General features: G+C 38.4%; 1 protein-coding gene across 5 annotated transcripts in view; it reads right to left on the bottom strand.

The window, feature by feature from the left end:
• The window catches only part of SEC24C (SEC24 homolog C, COPII coat complex component), a 38,908-nt gene that overhangs the window by 9,720 nt on the left and 13,854 nt on the right, over nucleotides 1-15,334 (bottom strand). For 4 of the 5 annotated variants that reach the window (XM_027700258.1, XM_027700262.1, XM_027700259.1 and 1 more), the window contains 10 exons: nucleotides 14,307-14,485; nucleotides 12,654-13,103; nucleotides 11,219-11,349; nucleotides 9,963-10,031; nucleotides 8,128-8,239; nucleotides 7,163-7,290; nucleotides 4,433-4,571; nucleotides 2,425-2,540; nucleotides 1,134-1,258; nucleotides 681-872 (listed from right to left, as the gene is read on the bottom strand). In XM_027700258.1, coding sequence (XP_027556059.1) covers nucleotides 681-872; nucleotides 1,134-1,258; nucleotides 2,425-2,540; nucleotides 4,433-4,571; nucleotides 7,163-7,290; nucleotides 8,128-8,239; nucleotides 9,963-10,031; nucleotides 11,219-11,349; nucleotides 12,654-13,103; nucleotides 14,307-14,485 — 1,641 coding nt within the window. The remainder of the gene's footprint in view (nucleotides 1-680; nucleotides 873-1,133; nucleotides 1,259-2,424; nucleotides 2,541-4,432; nucleotides 4,572-7,162; nucleotides 7,291-8,127; nucleotides 8,240-9,962; nucleotides 10,032-11,218; nucleotides 11,350-12,653; nucleotides 13,104-14,306; nucleotides 14,486-15,334) is intronic. The other variant, XM_027700261.1, reaches the window with a different exon arrangement.

Below are 15,334 nucleotides of genomic sequence, written 5' to 3'. Positions count from 1 at the left end.
CTCTGTTTGCCAAGCATCCTGTGTACTATTCAAAGATTAATAGGTCTGTATTTAGGCTTGTTAATACATTAAAAAAACAGGCTGGAAACCTTCTCTAAAAACATGCAGTGCCAGGTCTAGATCCCAAAACATAGTTAGCTACACACAACAGTTTAATTAAAGTTCAAGTATCACGTTAAATAGTTTACAAAAACTTTTCTAATTAGTTTCTTTCCTTCTAGATTTGATCTTCTCTATCCCATTTGCTCTATTCTCTCCACAGAACCAAAACTGGACACCACTGTTGTTTCAGTTTGCAATTATTTAAGCAGTTGCCTTAAAGACAGTGACTCAGTGTTCTTATGGCTTTCACTCTGCATCATTCTAGTTGTGTTTTGTTGTGGCTTTGTTTTGGGTGGGGGTTTTTTTTGTGTGTGTTTGTTTTTCCTTCTCCCCAGAAATGCCCTTCTGCACTAAATTCCCTTATATATATTTTCTGATACGCTGGACTATGAGCCAAATACACCCTTAGCCCATGAATTTTCCCATCCTGCTTTGCCAGCTTAATCTCAAAGAGTATAGGAAGTTAAATAAAACACATGGAGAGACTTCTAGGTGAGTAACACGACAGTTAAGCACATAACATTTGAATCTACCAAACAAGTATTTTACTACAACCATTGTAAATCAATTTATGTTACCTGGTAATAACTGTCCTGGACTCATTCACGTTCACCAGAAAACCATCCAGGAGTGGCACAAACATATCTGCCACATCTGAGACAACCATCATTTGTGGCTGTGCCAGTGAGCTCTTCACGTTATAGAAGTGTAACACTTTGTTGTAGGTGACAAAGCCTACTCGAATGGCTGATTCTTCCATGTTGCCTTCCCTGTAAGAGACATACTTGCCTTCACATCTAAGTAGAAAGGGAAACCATTACACATAACCCAACACAGTAAGGGAAAAGTGAATGGAAGTAAAATTTATTTTCATCCACAAGGGTATCAAGAAAAGTGTTCTGTTTGGTCCTTTTCTGAAGAAAAGCTTGACAGGATTATCAAATAATTTCTTAATTTCTACGGTTTTTTAAAGAGAAAAAGTAACAGTATCCTCCATTTTCACCAGCTACAATAGTTCACAATATACCTACCTGGGCAGGTAATCTAGGAGTGACTTTAATTCTTCACATACTAGCCTCACTAAGCCACTCTTCACAGCATTGTAAGACACATCAATCATGAAAATGAAAGCAGGTGGACTGGGAAACTTGTTATTCTGTGGAAGAGGGGGATGAAATCACATTACTGCCATGTAACGTAGCTCACACAACAGCTCTCTAAAACAGACAAACACTGGTCAAAACTCTAATAGCTTTTATGTACTTTTGTACTCATGAGCAGCACTTGTTTCTTCAGGTCATTCTCTCACTGTTTTCCAACTAACAGACATGTAATCACATTGTGCTTGAAATGGACTGGTATTAAATGCCCTAAACTGATTTTACCACTAGTCAGAGAAGAACAGTCTAGTTATAACTAAATCATCCATTTACATGACTAGGCTGGATCACAAAAGTAGACAGGGAAGATTCCTGCCAATTCTCAAGACTTTGGAATCTGACCAGATTTGTTACAGGTGATTTCACCAATATAAAGCAAAAGATTTTCCTCTCCAAGAACTGTAACCTTTTCGTTCTTAAAGCTGGGAAGATCGCATCTTGTTTGCATAAAAAATTCTTCTTATGCTGTTGGAAGATAATTTTTTTTCTCTTAACTCAAAGTAAAGCTGAAGCATCAGAAGGCAACCGGTATAAAGTTGCAACATTTAGACTTCTATTTTCCCAGCATATATTTCAGCAGAAATGTAAGCTGCTAGAATAAATATCTTGTACATATTTTTCCTATTCCTTAGAAGTTAATTATTATTTAAATCTTTAATTTAAAGGCAAACCTGCTCTCACAACATGTATTTCCACACTATTCTTGTGCTTTTAACCACTATGTCTGTATTTGAAATTAAGTTCAAGAGGTAAGGTCTGCCTTAGGCAACAGGTGGCACATTGCATAGTTAGTATTGTGCTTATCTTGAATCTCTCCTACAATCCCCTTTGCCCTCCAGGGACTACCGCACAAGAGTTCCTTCTGTAGAATTCCCAAGGTAACAGCAGCTATAGCTGCTCATATGGCTCCAGAAAAAAAAAAAAAGAGAGAGACAGCTCTAATAAAATTATATTATGTCATGTGTGATCAGGACTTCCTCTGCTTTGGGAAGTAAGCAAACAAGCATGTTATTTTACACAATAAAGTGGGTTGCACTAATGCTGTTAATTCTCTGCCAGATAGAAATCAGTCCCAGACAGTTCATGTCATTCTTACTTTTCAGAAAATAGGCTTTTTATTTAAAAGCAAAATAAATATAGTAATAAACACATACTACTGTACCTTGCAATAGTCAACTGTTGCTAGAAACTCATAAGACCCCAATGACAACTCAGGTCTGTCATAGAAGTCTACTCGCTTTCCAGTATGATCCAAATGCTGGAAGTAGTGAGGTGGCACTGGGAAAGGAAAAGTCATTAAGTTCAGTGACATGCCCATGATAAACAATGTGACTAGAGAGCCATCATGACAACAGCTGTTTCAAATAAAACTCCAGGGAAGTTAGCTAGCACTCTGGGCTAGCACACAAGTATTACTAAAAAATATTACTGCAATTTAAGAACATCATTAAAGCAAAAAAACATAAACTTATTCCAGTTGTCTTGCGCACCAGATAACACACTGTATAGTCACTGTTGTATTTTTCTTGAATCACCCTTCCATTCTCATTTTACATTTCATATCAGAAACATCACTACAACACACTTCTAGGATTGTTCTGAAGGATTTAGTTCAAAGGAAAAATATAACCATCTCATATAAGTAGTAACAACGACTTAAAATAGAGTTTGAAGCAAATTACAGGCTGACAAATTACATTACTGACTCAGATCAGGCTTACTAAAATACCGAGCTCCTTATTTTGCTATATGACTTAGTTTTTTTCCTTCCCTTCCCATGCTGCACAAGAATAAAGCCTCCAGGCACTGTTGTGTGCAGAGGCTGCCCTAATCCTTTTATCAGAATAGACAGGGTACTTCTTATGGTGGATTAAGAACGTCCAGCGCCCAGTACTTCTGTGCTGGTACCAGGCACCAGAAAATAAAATGGGTAATAATTAAAACTCAGTTTTTGCCTACAAAAGTCAGCTGCAGAAACAAAACATTCCCATTGTGCCCCAAGAACTACCATGACAGAGAGTCCCCCCTGCAGAACTGCCAGGGTGACAAAATGTATTCCAGCTATAGCTGTCTATAGCTCCAGGGGAGAATAAAATGAGGTTACCTGTAATGACCATATACACCACATTTAAATTATTCTAAACATTCAAAGTTTCAAAAGTTCAAAACAAAAAGTAATATCATTAAGACTATATATAAGAACCTATCACTCTTCTCTCCAAGTACACACCTGGTACAAACTAATTGCCTGATTGTTTTTGCAGAGAAAACAAAATTTGTCCTCAAGTTTTAGGTACAACTACATTGTATTTTCACAGCATTGTTTTCATCAGCAGTCTCCCAGCATCCCTCCCTTTTCTGCCTTTGCTCAGTTGTTACAGGTACAGCCATTCATACAGCTGCTGAGTGAGCAGGGACAGGGAATGCACACAGGCTGAAAATCACCAGACAAAACTGGTTTTTAAGGTTAGCCATTTCTAATCCCCATTTTGGTTAGTAAAACCAGTTGTACAGCATAACTGAGGTGGTAAGAACAGTCCATTAAAAGCCATCAGTGTTACCAAATGAAACAGTGAAAACATCATCGTAAGGTTTGTTGTACCTTACATTCCACTGTGCCTTCAAAACAAATCTAGAGATGTCATGCTATGAGCAGTAGATTGTGAATTCTGCTTGAAAGGAAGTACGTTTTATATTAATTTAGAAGAGCAACTTACTGGCCTGTACTGAACACTCCTATTCAGCTGTAGCAGAGTTAGCTGCAATCTCATCTCTAGGCAGTGTTTAAACAGGTTTTGTGAGGAAAAAAAATCCTAACTCATGCTACTGACTATATGTTCATCTCAGTCTGTCAAAGAAAAATGTAGATATGAAATACCCTAAGAAAATACAATAAATAGTTTTCCAAACCACCAGGCATTATGCTACAAAAATCTCATATTAAAAACTTGGTACAATACTGCAATGCATAAGCACCTACTTAATTTGAACATCATTTCAGAACTGAGCACTGAACACGCCTCATAATGATTTTCTTACAAGACTGGACACACACTAAAGCACAGTATTCATTATAAATGATCATAACACGATAAAGATTTATTTCCCTGCATCTTGTTCAAAGACCTTTCCAACAGAGCCTACAGACTGATTTCCAGAAGAAATCTTACCCTCAGTGACACAGCTGCAGAAACAACACTGGAACCTCCTTCCACCCTCAATGAATTGCATAAAAGGGCACATGTAAGCTTTGCACCTATTACATCGGACAGGACCGGATTCTCCGTGGTCTACCAAATAAGGAAGGGTCTGTGGAAGCAGGAGAAAAAAACATGAAAAGAAAGGTCACATGATGATGAGAAAAAAGTGACCACACAATGCAGAGCTTAAAACTACCTCCCTGTACATTGCATAGGATTTAACACTTTGGCAACTGTGGGAGAGTGTGCAGGGGATGAGAGAAGCCTGAACAAGTATTTCATAAATGCTTTCCAATTCAAGCTCTAGCACAGCAGTTCGTTGTGGGTGAGTCATTAATGGGCTATCCCACTTTGTCAGTAGCCTGTTTGAAGAACATAACTGCAAAACACTGCAGAGACACAAAGACTGTACAAAAAAGACTGAAAGAATGACTGTGATAAGCTAACGGGAGTGAGCATACATTAAAAAAAAAAAAAAGTAACTCTTCAACTCTTATTTCCTTCCCTTGTAAAAAGCAAGCTTTTCGACAAAAGTGAAGCCAGTCATTGCATTGTATACATTCAAGAACAGAGAATATCTATCTTAAAAAATTTGCCTGATAAGATTTATTTTTGAATCCCACCATGAATTCAAAAGTTTTTGTTGTCTTGACCCCACTGTACAGCAAGTCCTCAAAACTGTTATGCAGTGATACCATTTTTGAACTATTACTGCTAATATAACCTTTTTGCATCTAAACCAGAATAAGATTCTTGGCAACTTCTGCAGCTTCTCATCATCAGAATGAGCAGGAAGCACTTTACAGTGATTGAGACAGAACTCATAAAAGTTACAGGTTGCATCCATAGCTCAAAGCACCCTTCATAATTATGAACGTAGCTCAAAAGAAAGTTTAACTACTTCTTTTTAAATTTTCTGTCAGTAAAATGTGTCTGGTCTTAATTCTCTCAGTTACCCTAAACCTCTGGTCATGTTTAATAGACAATATATTCACTGAGCAGGAGTTGAGCAAATGCTCCAGTCACTTTCCTCTTCATACCACAGATGTGTCACATCTTTCATTCAACCCCACTAATCATTTATTGACAGTACAATGGTTTTATAGCCAGAGCTTCTCATTTCCTATAGCACAGGCTGACCTCTTCAGAGGAAACAAATTTTGAAGTTTTTCTGAATGGCAGGCAATGTTGGTATTGTACTTCAACACAATCAGCCTTTTTCCTCAGCCTCTCCCCTCTGTGACATGCAAGCAAACTACAAAGTTGCTGTAAACAGGCAGTGCTATGCATAACTTGTTACTAGCCACTTACTCCTAGAAGGCACAGAGATACTTCTTTCCAAAGCCTCAAGCTTGGTTTTCTGAACACTGCATTAACGTAGGGCAAAGGTCCTGTATTTGGCAACCAGGTCCTAAATTTTTACATATTCTAGACTTATCTGAATGCTATAGTTTCATGAGATATTATTTTCATGAGACATTTATCCTCTCATTACTGCTACGTAAAGCTTTAGCTCTATTTACAATCTTATTGCTTTGAACAGCTGAGTCTTCATCTGTTGGAAAGGCCCCTCCACAGGGAGTTTGCCCTCAACATAAAGAACTTCCAAATAGTAGAAGCTCACTGGTCTCCAGAGCAATTTTCTGATCCTAGCCATGTTTTTTCTGGATACCGCAAGTGTTTGTTCAAAGCCTAAACACACCAGAGGGCCGAACAACTCGTTATTTCTAAAGCTTCTCTAAAAACATGCAGCTCCACAAGCCTCCAAGTTTCTCAGATAAGACTACATTCTCCTTCTGTGCTCCTTTTAAACTTCAGCCACAGCTCAGTTTTATCACAGACCAGTTTTTGAAATTCAGACCATAGTTTAGGAACACTAATGAAATGCAATAGGAAAAAAACACCCTTAAAAGCCCAGACAAAATTGCTTTCCTCAGCAGATGCTAAACTTAGGTTTAACAGGGCACAGAACACTGCAGACGTATGTATCCAAATTTAATGAGGCTATTTGTCTTTACGACACTGCTCCAGGCTAAATCTACGCAGCAGCCAGAGCATTTAGACTATTGAACAAAATGTCTAACTCTGTAATAGTCTTGAAGCTTTCATGTTCTCAGCAATCAAACATGAGTGGGTAAAAGGCTAACCAACCACACATTACACCTAGAAGGAAATAAGTGCTGTAGAGGGAAGGGCAGAAACACAAGTGCAGTTCAGCAGTGCCCCGTACTCAGTGTTGTGCTGTCATCCCCCACAGTGCTGTGCATGCACACTTGGCAGCTTAACCAGTGCTGTTTCATACATTCTCCCCTAACTGCACAACTTGGCATTCTAGAAAAGACTTCACACCTGTGATTAGTAGCCATTTAAATACTTTAGACTAAGAAAGAAACTGAAATTAGATGAAGTGTATGCCTTTGTGGCCATCCTAGTACTTTGGTTATTTAGTCACAGTGCTTGACAGCTACTGCAAAAAAGCTGAAATTATCATAGCAATCAAAATATTAAATGTTTTAAACACAGCATTCTTCTGCTTTACAGATCTCTATCACACACCTCTTGGAGAATCAAGGTTTACCTAGACTTCATTACCTAAACATGCTCTCTCAACACATCTGTTAAATGCTGTCATCTAACAGCATTCTCCTGGCAAGTTCCGAGTACCTGCAGGGCACGTGTAACCCTACACACAGTTCTCACCTCCTCCGGCGGCAGAGTAGCCAGTGGCTTTATGACGGCAGCAAGGGGAACTTGGGACTGTTTGGCCATATCAGAGGTGCAGGGAATATTGTAAGATGTGCATCTTATGTAGCGGGGGCTTGCATTACCTGGGGGACAAATAAAAAATCCCCACAAATTTCAGTACAAGTTAAGTTTATATTCAAGAGCAGAAACAAAGATACCTTCAGTTGCGCTGTCAAGCCATAGACAGATACTACGAGCTTATCTAAACAATCAGTTTCAATCTATGGAAAACCTGAATTCAAATAAAATACTTGTTTATGATTAACTACATATAATAGAAGTTCTTAACTGAAAACAAATGAACTTGACTCCCCACCAACCTATACCTCTAAAAAGGCATTCCTGTTTCACTCTTTTTGCAGACAAACATACTGTAGACAGAAAACTCTACTCAAACTTTTCTACTGTTTGATTTTGTAATTTTGGCTGAAGAGTAAAACACTTGATCATAGAATCAGATTCTGCATTTTCTTCTGGAACTTTAAAACTCAAAAAAATTGTGGGAGATTAGAAGGTGAAATACTGTTTCTCTATTTACATTCCACTTAATTTTAAAAAATACAGTTTCCCCATCCCATTCTAATGATATTGATAGCAAATTTCAGTTCCGAACTGTTGTGTATATTGCTCTCCAGAAGAGGCTTCATTTGCTGCTTTCTGATATCTCTGCTAATGCTGGTCCTAGGTATCTGCCTTGGAAAACATTTTTTACCTGCAAATTGATCACTAGCTACCAAAAAATCAGAACCTAAACTGAGATCAAATCAACACAGCACTTGAAACTAAGCTTCTGTTGGTAAAACACACATCCCCAGCAACTGAAATAATTCCTCAAACTTTTTCTTTAAAGACAGGGACAGTTCTGTCACTGACTCTTTCGGGTTTGTGTTTTGTTTGTTTAGGAAAAGAAAAATATTTACCTTGATCCTTGACCAAGAAATTCGTAGTAACAAGAGGTGGGACCTGCCCTCTCGCTCCAGTGACAAATGGTTCTGACCCACGGTTACTTCTGTCATCTTCAATCACTTGAATCTATGTTGGAAAACACCATGTTAATACTTGGAGGCTTGGTTTCAAAGTACTGTAAAGTACAAAATCTGTAAGGCAATGAAAAGGGGACTGGAGAAAAACACTACTATCTCTAAAAATAAGAAGTCTAAAGAAAGTAAGTTTTGTCAAGCAGTCACCTCTCAGTTTGATTTCAAACAGTACTTAATGACTATCAACAAATTACAAGCTGCAAATACTATTTTTCCCTAAGTATTCTTAGTAGCAGCATATTTTATGTTTTAAGGCCTGATCTGAACTCATAAAAGCCAAACTCAGATCAAGAAAGGAATTTTTGGTAGTATTCCCTTGTATGATTCTAATCAAATTAAAATTAGAAGCTTCTGTAATCCTCAAGTTGAAGTCTATAGGTAACCTGGCTTTTTCTTTCTGTTATGTTCCCACTATTTTCATAGTATGCATTTATTTCTAACCACTGTAACTCTGACCTAAAGACAGATGCTTGCAAGCTCAGGTGAAAGTCTTCATTACTTTGTGGTGCTCAAGAGTTTGTGATTTGAATTCTGGGGACATGGAAAGTGAAGTTTCAGTAGACTTTTCAATGAATTAAACTTAAACTTCAAAGCCTGTAAAAATCTTAAATTTCTTAATATTTCAAATTCTTCATTATTGCAAATATGCTTAAGATAATGGAAATTTATTAAACAGTTTTAATCTACTAAAATATCCACTGACCTTTGCCTAAGAACAGAGAATTTAGTTGTACACAGTTTAAACTGTATTTCCATAGTGATAACTGAATGAAAGACTGATCTTATTTTGCCACCAAACACAAATGCCTTTGTCTACAGTAAATTCTAAAAAGCAGAAGTTAGCATGGCAGAACTTCCACTCTCTCACTATGGATTCCAAGCTGCCAGCAGAAAGCCTCTCATAGCTTCAGACAGTGACTACTCTAGGATAAATCTATTCTCGTTTCAAAAGTCAACAGACTGACTGATGTTGGTGATCTCACCACTGGTACCTGTTACATGATGAACTTTGACTATATGAGGAAGAAGTAACGCAGGGTAACAAAAAGCCAAACGTGCTTTGTTTTTCTTCCCATCCAAAAGGTAGCTGCTTTTTAATTTCTTTATGTAAGATTCTCTAACATAAACATTAAATTTTCAAATTCAAAATTTAATGGTTATGTATGAGCACAGATAATGAGAGAATGTTTATAGCTCCCCATGCCTCATCCTAAGCAACTAGAAGATTTATATCAGGAATTAACATCAAAACAAAACAGTTCATCTGCAATTTTAGAACTTCAAAGCACTGGCCCAATACTGGTGTATCAACAAGAACAGTAATCAAATTCTGATCCAGACTGGTAGAAAACATGGCTACACAGGCTCATGCTGTGTATGAGACACACACCGTATGCACATTTATACTATTGGCTTCCACTGAAAATGCCAGTTGGAATCTGATGAAGGTGATATCCCAAAGATCAGACAAAGAAGGGGAGACATTCTTCATGATCTGTTTCTGAAACACTCTGCTTTCTATTGCCTCACCATTTATCACAGATTTTAACAACCTCGTGTGGTGTAATGTTACTCATTTTGATAAGGCAAACAGAAGACAGCCGGAAAGGGTTAAAGATTAATGATGGAGGGTTAGTGAGGTGAAGTTCAGGTTTCAGGCATGCACAGATGGTCACCAACACACAGACTACAATTGACATACATACAGCACTTACTGGACTAGGAATTGCATCTGGGTCTATTCTGTGCCTGGGTTTCTGCTGGGGTGGCAGCTCATTAAGTTGCTTTTTGTTTAATAAAAAGTAAGAGTGCCACAAAAAAAAAGAGAGAAAGAAAGAAAAGAGAATAATAAACCAAAAAGTAACAGTGTTACTTCTCTCTACCCAAACCTGTAGCGCTGGAATTAGATACATTTGGATATTGGTTCATGCAACAGGACACATCAGCTTCTGCAGCATACACTGACCCCAAAACCTGTCTTGCCATGACATTGGGCTTGGGCTCTGAACACACTGCTAACAGAGGCAAGGGCTCACCTGCTCATTTTGGTTAGAAACTGGGGATTTATGCCTTAAGAACATGTTAACATGAAGGCAACCGACACAAGCCATTTGAGATCCATTTAGTGGAAGAGAAGAAAGGCAGACAAGCAATTCAAGACATATTCTACAAAAAAACCCCCAGCCATAAGCTTTACATAAACCTGGAATCTAAACAGATAATCTTTTTTGAGTGGAAGTAACTTCTGAAAAACATCAGATCTAAGATGTAACTCAAGACTAAATTATTTTCACAGTTTTGAAATACAGAACAGCATCAGCAGCAGTGGAAGGAACAGCACAGTAGACTAGTGGCAATAATACTGCCAGGCTTAATATTAGTCATCACTGCTAAGCTTTACATATAACTGTTCATCCTTTCTCAGAACCTTCATTCTGAAAGATAATCCCAATTTGAGAAGCTGTCCATAATTGAATGATATAGCATCATGACTTCATGACCCAAAAACCCACAAACCAGCTTTTTGGTAGATTATAGGAAAAGCACCAAGATCACCTCCTACTAACCATATTTTAAATGTGGATCATACAGTTCATAGACTGTCACCATAAAACCTGAAATTAGTTCACCTTGGAAAGTCATAATGCAAGAATCCAGATATGGAGAAACAAGCTTAATAAAAGCCCTCAAGGATTCTCAGAAGGTAACACAGTACAGAAAAAGACCTGAGGAATTAGAGCAGTGATTTCCATATGCAGTGCCTCTCTTTAGTTACCAAGAAAAATACTGTCTGCAGGCTTATTCATAAAAAAAGAAGATGGATATAAGAGAGAAAAGTAGAGCAGGAAAACAGACTGATGCTCTTCAGAACAAGGTTTTTGTCAGCTTGTTTTCAGCTTTGGTTTTTGTCAGTTCTGTTTTATGCAAACACACTATGGAAGAGGTGATGCTGGTAAGAAGGTAAGCTTACAGGGCTAGGAATGGAATCTGGATCCAAGCGTTTTGGTGGAGGTGGTGGCCCAGGTGGACTTCCATAATTTGGTGTTCCTGGATAGGCTCCTCCATAGTTTGGTTGGGGACCCCTCACCTGCCCAAAGGAACCTTAACAAGAAAGGAACATCAGAATCAAAGAGGGGCTTAATGCTAGGTGTTTCCTCGTTAGACACTTCCCACTTTTCCTGCCATTATAAAAAACCCCTCAAGAACAATAGAGTTATGTGCTTTTCAGTTAATTAGTATTAAATATATTTGTCACAGTGTTTCAGCTTAGATCCGTACATCTCTACCAACAATCCAATAAACTGATGGATACAGTACTCAAAACTAGACTTAAAGAAACACACATTTTCAGTCTGAACTCTATTAACTCTACCCCAGCCAAAACCAGCACACCAATGTAACTATTTTTAGAGTAATATGATTACAATACACATTAAGATCATGCACTATGAACATTTAAATGCAGAACTGTCTAATAGAAAGTGCACACAAAACAGCCAAATAAGCTAGTGGATGACCTCTAATTCTTCAAATTAAAGATATGCAAGGAGTTGTCTTGGGCAGTTTTGGCTGGTCTGAGGTTACAGTAAGAGGTTAATGTGTGATTTTCTCTTTTGTTTTGTAACTACCTGTAGTTATTTCATATTATTTTAGACAATTCCAGTCACTTACAGAATAACAGCATGATTTAACCCATGAGTATTTTTGCAGTTTATAGGAATTTGGACAGATATGCTTAAGTAATTTACCTGGCCAGTTGTGCAAAACTGCATGGGGGATGGGATTCTCAATCCTAACATTTGCACAGGATTACTTTATCCTATCTATCTGTAGGTGTTATTGATTCAAAACCAGCCAAAACTGTTGATAATTCAGAAAGCTTATCTGGTCTTACTTCTAAGCACACTCAAAATGTGCAAGCTGCTACAAGGAGCAACATACGATTATGTGAATTAGAGGAGAAAACACAGCGACTCCTTTTTCAATGTTCAACAGCTGCTCTCATATACATTGTATATGCACAGCGCCACCAATTTAAAAAATAAAAAATATGGCTTTTCAGTATTTGGATGTCTATTTTTTAACAGATGAGGTAGCAGATATCAAGTTAAAGTCCATAATAAAATTCTGATAACAAATGCTGGTATTATTATGGCACTAATAATTAAACAGGTTTCGGTCAAGTAAGCTAGGATTCCTTTAGTTACATTAATCTGATTAACACCTGTATGATAAAATACCTTAGAATGACACATGCTATTGTTTATCTTAGACATGAGCACAGGGAAACAAGAGAGAAGTGCTGAAGTGCAGCCAGGAGCCAAGTAACAAACCCAAAATTTAGTTCTCAGTTTGCAGAATACAGAGAACACATAACTTAAAATTCCAACACTAGGAATACTCACCATTCTGCTGCATTTGGTATCCTGGCTGAGGAGGGTGAGTGGGAGGAGGCGGTCCATGGAGGCCACTCATGGGAGGCCCAGGGTGCAGCCCTGACATAGCTGATGGAGGTGGTGGTGAGGTTACATGGTTAGGCTGCGATGACGGTGGTCCAGCAAGTGTCTGCCCAGGCAGTGGTGGGCCTGGCATGGCAGGTGGCCTTGGGGCACCTGTGGTGGGAGGGTAAGAGGAAGGTCCAACCCCTGTAGAAGGGGGAGGTGGGGCAAAACCAGGGACTTGAGTAGGTAGGCGCTGAGTTGATACTGTCTGACCAGGAAATGGAGGCTGTGCCACAGGAAGACCCTGAGGCACACTGGTAGGAGGGGGTCCTTGGGTCGCAGAGTAAGGTGTGTAGAGACCAGATCCTGGTGGACTAAAGCTTCCTGAGACTGGGGGAACCGATGTTGGGGGACCTGGTAAGAATAAAAGAAGATATAATACCATTTTCTCCTGTTCTCAAGACAATTAAGATGCAAGTAAGACCCATTTGCTCTAGATTACCTAAACAGGTCTACCACTTTCTCATCTTCAGATCAATTTTCCAATACTAGCAGAGACAAACCTTAAGTGACCATCCTCCTAGATTGATCTGAGAGCTGAAAATCCTTCAAGGGATCTGACACTTGGTAATTCTTTCATTGTTCTCTCTCTCAAAGTCTGAGCTGCTTATTTTACATAATCAGAATACATTTCAGGATTCAGGGCCAGAAAAAAGGAGCAAAGCCAGGAATATACAAAACAAGAACCACCACAAGTCTATCTATGAATTTCTTGAATTAAAATAAGTTTCTGTCTCTAACTCCACACTTGGAGTCTGTAGATGAAGAATGGTTTTGAGCTTTTTGGTTTTAATAGCATGAAACTATCACCATCTGTATTTACCACTGTACTATTTCTGAGGATAATTTTTGACAAACGCACATTGCCAAAAAGCTGAAGAAATCTGCATTTCCCTATCTACTCCTAATTTTCCTGCAAAATTTGCCTTACAATACAAGATGCTTGTTAAAAAGTACTTAGCAAAACAATTTAAAAAAAGTGTAGTCAATCCAGCTTACACATACTAAAGACAAAACTCTAGTCTTCAATTAAAAAAACTATTGTGATCTATAGCATGAGATTGTAGATCTAATACAATAGAACCATATATTTAAATTCAATTTATACTGTTAATTCAGTTTATACTGTTGAAGTAAGTTCCTTCTTGACTCCCAGAAGAACCCTTCACGGAATCATTCAGAGTGATTTCAGCCCTTTGTGATTTATGGGGCCCTTTCTCCGTTTTTTTGTTTGTTTGTTTGTTTTGACTGGGCTGCCACACAGCAGTAGCAAGGCATGTAGACTCTCCAACAGCTTACTTAGGGACAGCTGATACTCTCCTTTGTTATTTAGGTCCAGCAGTGCTTCCTGCACTGTCCCCTACAATGGTCTCAGTTCAGTTTTCCCCTATTATGACATTATTAGTTAAGAAAACTACTATTTACTATGGCAGATATCAACACCCAGACAATTCCCTTAACCATATGGCAATGAATCATTGACAAGAAAAAATCTTTTACTAAATTACCAGCAAAAACGAAAATCAATAGCACATTTCTGTAGCCAGGAAACCTTACCATATCCCAGTCCAGCTGGGGGAGGAGCAGAGGCTGTAGCAGTGCCAATTGTCATCCCTGCCATGTGATTGCTGAGCTGGTGCACGCTGGCTGGGGGGGGCCCATATTGCTGGAACGCAGACGGTTGGCTGACAGGCGCGGATGCTGAGCCTGGCAGGAACGGCTGGGAAGCAGGTGGCCTGGGAAGGAAGATGATAAACTTAACTGGTTCCTCATTATACAAGATGTTACCATTCCCTGTGTCTTTTAAAATTGTTCTACCAAATAAACACTCGCTGGGTCTTAATTATATACATGAAGTGCTGTAACTGAGTTTTGGAAAAATAATTACATATCCTGCAAGGATCTGAATACCTTTCATCAAAAAAATCTATTAGCTCTTAAAATACAAATTCTATATTTCCATGATTTCCATTTTCTTTACCACAACAAATCAGAAATGCTGCAATGGAATCTATAGGGTGAGCAACAGTAAGACCTGCACAGCTATGTAAAAAATGTTCTGTTCCTCAAAAGATTTGGACTCTGCAGGACTGTTGCCACTTTCACCACTGAGGTAATGGTAGTGTCTTTCTGGAGAAGACACTGAAGAGCTTTAGTTGAAGATAACTCAGGGATCTGTAATGGACAGAAGAGTACTCAGAATAGAATCAATACTAAGAAATTAGTCAGCAGTGACAGCAACATGCTCCAGAGATCAATTCACACTGTCAAGGAGTCAAACACAATAGCTGTGTGGATGCAATAGTTTTAAGACAAGACAAATTATGGGAATCAGAATTTTTTTTTTAGGGGAAAATGACTACCACAAAAGGTCTTTGGAGGAGACTTTGATCAGTCAGTGACATCTGCTTATACCCTTCCAGAAGTTTTTAATCTCCAGAGATACTTATTTTCTAACACATAATCTTGTTCCAAAACAGTAACAAGGTAATGAAGAAAGTTAATATCCACCACAGAAAAAAACAAGGTATTTAGTTTGCTCTAGATCTAAAAGATGTAGACCTAGCATAGGTCAACTAGGGCAG

Source organism: Neopelma chrysocephalum, unplaced genomic scaffold (assembly GCF_003984885.1).
Source record: "Neopelma chrysocephalum unplaced genomic scaffold, ASM398488v2 Primary Assembly neopelma1_143, whole genome shotgun sequence".
Lineage (NCBI taxonomy): Eukaryota > Metazoa > Chordata > Aves > Passeriformes > Pipridae > Neopelma > Neopelma chrysocephalum.
The sequence above is the reverse complement of the archived record's forward strand: the minus strand, read 5'-3'. Positions and strand labels throughout refer to the sequence as shown.